Source organism: Sinocyclocheilus anshuiensis, unplaced genomic scaffold (assembly GCF_001515605.1).
Source record: "Sinocyclocheilus anshuiensis isolate Anshui unplaced genomic scaffold, SAMN03320099.WGS_v1.1 scaffold605, whole genome shotgun sequence".
NCBI classification, from domain to species: Eukaryota; Metazoa; Chordata; class Actinopteri; order Cypriniformes; family Cyprinidae; genus Sinocyclocheilus; species Sinocyclocheilus anshuiensis.
In genome coordinates, this window is record NW_015539865.1 from 705,149 (window position 1) to 712,455 (window position 7,307).

Genomic DNA, 7,307 nt, shown 5'->3' on the forward strand with positions numbered 1-7,307 from the left:
GCAACGGTTTGAGTTAAAAATCTTCGTTTGTGTTCTACTGAAGAAACGAAGTCACCTACATCTTGGATGCCCTGAGGGTAAGCAGATAAACATCAGATTTTCATTTTTGGGTGAACTTTCCCTTTAAGCAACACAATCTCTCCGCAAAGTCTCTTTAGTATTTAAACTAAAACTTCTATTTACATTATGAAAGTGCAATGATTCAGTTATGTAACACGATGAGGTCAGTGCTTGTGTCATTTATAATCATTATGTAATGTACTGATTACCCACCATTTGTGCGTGTGTGTGTGTGTGTGTGTGTGTGTGTGCACGCTCTTGTGTGTTCATGGTTGGCTGGACTGTTAATTAAGTTCCTTTAATGATAAATTACTAAGTGGCCCTCTGAAAACTTTCTTGTTTCTGTCTGTCTGTCTCTAACAGAGACCGCTGAGAACATTGGCTACTCATGTAACCTGCTGAGGGAGGAGATGAACGACGTGTTTTTTGTTGCAGCTAACTCACCCGAGGAGGTCAGACAGGAGCTGAGGTAATATATCTCATGCAGATGACATATGTATCATATATTGAGTGCTAAAACACATGGGAGAAGGCAAGATTTGGGTGGGCGTACACAAAATGGGTGTTTTATAGGGAAATTTTAATGATGATCCAAAATTTAGCTTGCGACAGTATGATTCTTTTTCCTGCTACTGTTTTTAGACTTTTTGGGTATGTTTGCACAGAATTTCTGTTGTGTTTATATTTAATTGGTCTCTTTTTTTGCAAAGGGATGCCTGTCTAAAGATGCGTCCTGCTACTGAACAAGACAAATTCCTTATTCCTGAGATTATCCTGGGTGATACTCCTAAAGTGGTTCAGGACGAAAACGTAAATGGAGACTACGGACTGGTGATAAATGGACACAGCCTGGTGAGAAAATGTCTTTCTCTCCTCTGTACTTTCGTCTGCCTACTGTCCGAATGTGATTCTGAGATGGGTGCAACTGCAGAGAGTAAAAGCATCTTATTTCCTATTGGGATCTTTGTGTTCCCAGGCATTCGCTCTGGAGAGCAACATGGAGCTGGAGTTTTTACGGACAGCTTGCATGTGCAAGACGGTCATCTGCTGTCGGGTGACTCCTCTGCAGAAAGCTCAGGTGGTGGAGCTGGTCAAGAAATATAAGAAAGCAGTCACTCTAGCCATAGGAGATGGAGCTAATGATGTCAGCATGATTAAAGGTGAATTCAGCTCGACAACAATATAGATGCATAATAAAATAAACATTCTGTTGTTTTATTGTATAAAATGGCATTTTAGAATGTAAAAAATTGTTCAAATGTTCCTGAAGATATTAAATCACAATCGGAGTTTTGTTGCTTTTAACCCTTGTTCATAGCAATGCAGTGTTATTTTAGTATTATTTGTACAATATTCTAGTATTTAATTAAAGTTTTAATATTTGGATTAAGCTTTTATTTTTTATATTTTCAGTGTTAATTGACATTTTAGTTTTAAGTTTTTTTTTTTTTTCAATTTGTTTTCATATTTCCATATAGCTTTAATTTTTTATTTTAGTTTTAGTTTGAAAATAATTTTTTATTTCAGTTTTACTTTAGTTTTTATTCATTCAAATGAAACTTATTTCAGTCAGTTGCAAAGCAGCATATCTAATTTTCATAAAAAAAATGTAAGTGTAAGTTTTTATGCAATATTTGTATTTTATTTTAGCTTTATTAAAAATGTTTAATAGTTTAGTTTTAGTTAACAGTAACAACATTGTAGCACTGAGACCATCTACAATGTATGCTGGTGTACTCCCAAAAGTGACTTCATTGTTTATGATTCTTTTGCTGTGCTAATTCTTGTGCTTTTAACATTTGTTCCATGTGACACATTATTCAAGCTTTATTTTCATTTTTATTTATTTATATAAATTTATGATATTAATCTTATTGTCTGTCTTCTCCTTCTGCAGCGGCTCATATCGGTGTGGGTATCAGCGGTCAGGAGGGGATGCAGGCAGTGCTGTCTAGTGACTTTTCTTTCGCTCAGTTCCGTTTCCTGCAGTGCCTCCTGCTGGTACACGGCCGCTGGTCATACCTGCGCATGTGCAAGTTCCTGCGCTACTTCTTCTATAAGAACTTTACCTTTACCTTTGTACACTTCTGGTATGCATTTTTTTGCGGCTTTTCTGCTCAGGTGAGCCAAGTGCAGCAGAACTGAAAACTGTTCTTATTTTCTTGCATTTACCCTTGCGAAGACTTTACTTAAAGGGTTAGTTCACCCCAAAATTATAATTCTGTCATTAACTACTCACCTTCTGCCATTTTGGAGAGTACCCAAGAGTGTGATCGGTGTTGTTTACATTAGGGGGGAAAGCGTGCGTATGCGTTGTGATACTCTCAAAAATGGCGGAAGACAGTAACTAAGGGGAGAAAAATTGTTGAATAAAGTCGTAATTTTTTTTTTCTTTGCGCACAAAAAGTATTCTCGTAGCTTTGCAAAATTGAAGTTGAGCCACTGATGTCATATGGACTGTTTTACCGATGTCCTTAACTACGTTTCTGTCTGGGAACATTTCAGTTGTGTTGCTGTCTATGGGAGGCTCAGAGAGCTCTCAGATTCCATCAAAAATATCTTCATTTGTGTTCCGAAGATGAAGGAAGGTCTTACGGGTTTGGAACGACATGAGGGTGAGTAATTAACGACAGAATTTTCATTTTGGGGTGAACTAACCCTTTAATTATTTGTAAATATAAAAAGCATTTTTGGTTCTTCTTGCATGTCTTTCTAGACGGTGTATGATGAAGGCTTCATCACTTTGTATAACTTGGTATACACCGCCCTGCCTGTTCTGGGAATGAGTCTGTTTGACCAGGTAGGTTGTATGTGTGTGTTACATGAAATTAAAATGAATTTATATCTGTCCAAACGAATACAATTCTGATTATTCTGAATTCAGACAGTCGTGAAAGGCTATTGAAGGAACACTTTTTTTTTTTTTTTATTAACCTAAAAGGAACATTAAAAAGTGTCAATTCACCATGCTCTTGTGTGTTAAAAAGATGAATGAGGCCTTGTAGCATTTCAACTGTATATTAATGGTTAGAAATGAACTGGTTCGTTGAAATGAAATATGACTTCATATTGTTTTTTATGTTTCTCCAGGATGTGAATGCTGGCTGGAGTCTGGAGTACCCTCAGCTTTATGTGCCAGGGCAGTTGAGTCAGTACTTCAGTAAACGTGCTTTCATGATGTGTGCACTTCACAGCTGTTACAGCTCTCTAGTGCTGTTCTTTGTGCCTTACGCTGCCACATATGACACGGTGAGAGACGATGGCAAACATGGTGCAGACTATCAGTCATTCGCACTGATTACTCAAACCTGTCTCACCGTCACTGTGTGTGTACAGGTCAGTTTAACATCTGAAGTTGTGTGTGCGATTCATTTGATTGGAAGTCTTTTTTCCCCTAATTTCTGCTCTATGTTCCATACAGTTGGGGCTGGACCTCTCATACTGGACTGTTGTTAACCATCTATTCGTGTGGGGAAGTTTGGGAATGTTCTTCATATTGACCTTCACCATGTACACTGATGGACTTTTCCGGTTACGTCCATCTTCTTTTGCATTCATAGGTAAGCAGGGCTTGCATGTTGCATAACATAATTTGTAATGTGTATGATATATCACATACTGTTTTTCATACTAATTATCAAGAAAAAGTGTGTAGTATAGAGTGTGAATGTTGTGTTTTACAGGAACTGCCCGAAATTGTCTTAACCAGCCCAACGTGTGGCTGACTGTTGCATTGACAGCTATACTGTGTGTGCTGCCTGTGGTTGCTTACCGGTTCTTCTACAGCCAGATCTCTCCTACCATCAATGACAAGGTATAGAGTTACTTAACCTCACTTTACTGATCCTCAAATACAGTTGAATTCACAGTTCCTTTTACTTGCAGAATAACAGTAAATTACATCATTATTCCATGAACCATTATTATATCAATTACTTTTAAGATCACATTGGCATAATCTGCATATACAGTAATTGACTATGTTTATACGCACATCAAATTCCATTTAAGGTCTATATTCAGATTGCAGCCATATTCAGAATGTTTATATCCGGACAGGTATCAGAATATTCCTGTAATACAATATGCTCAGTTTTATAACCTTTTAAATTATAATTTAATTAGGACTAACACTTTTCACCAATGCCTGACAGCACCACAAAAAGGAAAGAGTCAAGCAATCGTTAATAATAATAATAATTGTTCAAGTTTATTTCTTTTAATAATTCAATTAAAAAGTCTGTCTCATTGTCACTCTAGAAATGCACTGATGTTTTTTATTCTTAATGCTGCAACTCTTTTTTTTTTTTTCCATTTTGTTCTGCAGATGAAAAACACAGAACTGCATTCTGAATTCAGAATAGTGCATTTAAACAGAATGCAGTGATTTCTCTCGTTTTAAAATTTATTTTTTATTCTATTTTATTACCAAACACACAGAATCAGGCAATTGGATTGCAGTGTTAACATGACTCAATACTAATGTTGGCAAATAATAATGGAGCTTTGATGTGCATGTAAATGTAGTCATTGTGAGTGGCTGAATGAGAGAGAAAAACGGGAAGACAGAATGAGAGGAAGTACTGTATGCGCATTAAAATGTCTTATTGTAATTGTATAAGCAATAGTAATATCAAAATGATAGTAGTATAATGAATAATAGAGTAAAGAGAAAGACAGTATCTCAAGTGTTTGCTGAAATTGATGGGTGCACAAATGAACATTTCCGTTTTGATTGTTAAATACAGGTGAGGTATAAGGTGCGTCAGATGAAGGAGCCTTCTCCGCGTCCGCGCCGCACCAGGCTCACCCGAAGGAGCACACGGCGGTCCGGTTACGCCTTCTCGCACGCCCATGGTTATGGTGACCTCGTGACCTCTGGCAGATTTCTGCGGCGACATGCACCTGCTCGCTCCATGGGCTTGATTCCCACAGGACGCTCTCCTGGGTTCAAGCCCACAGGTCGGTCTGCGGGTTACAGCCCGGTAGGGCGAGAACAGAACCCCAAACAGAAAGTAGAACCAACGTCACTGCAGATGTTCCGTGCGGTTAAAGATGCTTCCTTTTGAGGGTGCAGCTTTTCAGCCAGAGCTAGAACCAAAACCTTAAATGCTGTTTACAGGGTTTGAACTCTTGGGGACAATTTCACAGCTGCTGTGTTATGCGTATATAGCAGAATACTATATACGCACACTAAGAACAAAAGACTTGATTCCTAAATGTACGAAATCTTGTTGAGTGTGCATAGACACATTTGTCACTCAAAATGCAAGTGTGGTTTACAGCAAGAACAAACTGAAATATCTGTCATGCTGAAGGACAGAGAGTATATACACAGAGCCGAACCTCCCTATACGCAAAATACGCAAGCTGCGTAGGGCCCACGAAACACACCAGGGGGCCCCCTTGCTCTCAGAGATGATTTAATTTTAGTTTAGTTTTTGAATTTGGCCAGCGGTTATGAAAACATGAATGATAATTTCTTTTAAAGCGGTGCACTGTCGACCTTTCTACGTAAAAATCAGTCAAATCATGTAATGTGAATGTCGTACAGTCTTGCTCGAGACTAAAAAAAATAGTTGAAAGCGTACCGAGCCACGGAAGAGACAGTTTCTCAAGTGCTTTCTGTGAGCACGATTCGAGACTGAGTGAAACACGGACAAATGCGTTTTATTCATTCGTTCATAAACACTCATACCCCACCCCCGAGGTGACACAGTTTTGCGTAGGGCCCCCAGAAGTCTAGGATCGCCACTGTATATACAGTACTTGTCCTTTCTACTGTCATCACTACAATGGGAGCGACAAACTTGACTGCGAGAGAGCAAAAAACAATGTTATTTACATGATGTCATAGAGGAAGTCATGAGTAATCTAATTCAAAACACTGTTTCCTGTTCTTTTCCTCTTCCATGTACTATGTCCACTATCTCCTTTTGACATGAGCTCTGAGTTCTGTATACACCGCACCCAACATTTTATAGTCATTTCATAAATACTCAATACTTACACTTATCTTTACCAACTTGTTACCAGCTCAAATAATCATATCTATAATAGTATCCATCCCACTTCCTTCTCATTATTTCACCATGACTAGGCAGTCCAAGTTGCTGAATAGACATTATTGCTGTGTAAATGTGGGGGGTTTGTGTTAATATATTCCTCACTTTGACAACACACAATCACAGTTTCAGAACCAGACATTTTTGCAGCTTTGTTTCTATACATGCTTTTCTTTGGACTAGGACAGGGGTTTTGACTTCCAAATGTTTCAGTATTTTAAATCCCAAAGTCACATATTTTAAAAGATCAAGGAAACATCCATTTTTCATGTCATGACATCATTATGTGTATGTTTAGAGCTAAAAAAAAAAAGAGACCAATTTGGAGACATTCATAGTATTAAATTGTACTCCTAGAGTAACCTTGCATATGACTTTGACTTACAGATTAATGTTAGCATAAGGAGTTCTTATGGTTTGGGAATATACAAGTGTATTTTCAGCACAGTAAAAAAACATTTTAATTCAGCATTACATGGTATACTAATATACATCCTATTCATACTCTAGCTGTGACAGTCACAACTATGCAAATCCTGTATTTTTTTGTACAAATAAAATACTTTTTTTTACACTTTTTATATTGTATAAAACTGTACGTTTGTTCAAGTCTTGTCAGTTACACATGGCTGTAAGTTCACCCTGAAAGTAAAATTATGCCATTAATTATTCACCCTAATGGTGTTCCAAACATGCGTGACTGTATGAACATAAAACTTCAAAGAATATTTTGGCTACTCTTTGTGATATAAGGAAGTGAATGAGGAGAGGACAGGCCCCAAAAAGATTTTGAATACTTCAGACAACACTTACAACATAATAATGCCATTAGATCACAAAATATCAAAAGAAATTGGATATATATACAGTGGTGTGAAAAAGTGTTGGTCCCCTTCCTGATTTCTTATTTGTTTGCATGTTTGTCACACTTTAATGTTTCAGATCATCAAACAAATTTAAATATTACACAAAGATAATGCAAGTAAATACAAAATGCAGTTTTTAAATGACCACGGTCAGAGCCATTATCCACAAATTGAAAAAACTTGGAACAATAGTGAACCTTCCCAGGAGTGTCCGGCCAACCAAAATTACACCAAGAGCGCAACGACGACTCATCCAAGAGGTCATAAAAGAACCCAGAACAACATCTAAAGAACTGCAGGCCTCACTTGCCTCAAT

The 7,307-nt window shown here is 37.5% G+C and overlaps 1 protein-coding gene across 3 annotated transcripts in view; it reads left to right on the top strand.

The window, feature by feature from the left end:
* The window catches only part of LOC107684987 (probable phospholipid-transporting ATPase IM), a 26,494-nt gene extending 21,035 nt beyond the window's left edge, over positions 1-5,459 (top strand). For all 3 annotated transcript variants that reach the window (XM_016481393.1, XM_016481392.1, XM_016481394.1), the window contains 9 exons: positions 424-529; positions 771-912; positions 1,037-1,220; positions 1,958-2,181; positions 2,777-2,860; positions 3,151-3,396; positions 3,482-3,620; positions 3,744-3,874; positions 4,809-5,459. In XM_016481393.1, coding sequence (XP_016336879.1) covers positions 424-529; positions 771-912; positions 1,037-1,220; positions 1,958-2,181; positions 2,777-2,860; positions 3,151-3,396; positions 3,482-3,620; positions 3,744-3,874; positions 4,809-5,129 — 1,577 coding nt within the window. In that variant the 3' untranslated portion in view covers positions 5,130-5,459. The remainder of the gene's footprint in view (positions 1-423; positions 530-770; positions 913-1,036; positions 1,221-1,957; positions 2,182-2,776; positions 2,861-3,150; positions 3,397-3,481; positions 3,621-3,743; positions 3,875-4,808) is intronic.
* Positions 5,460-7,307: the final 1,848 nt, after the last annotated feature.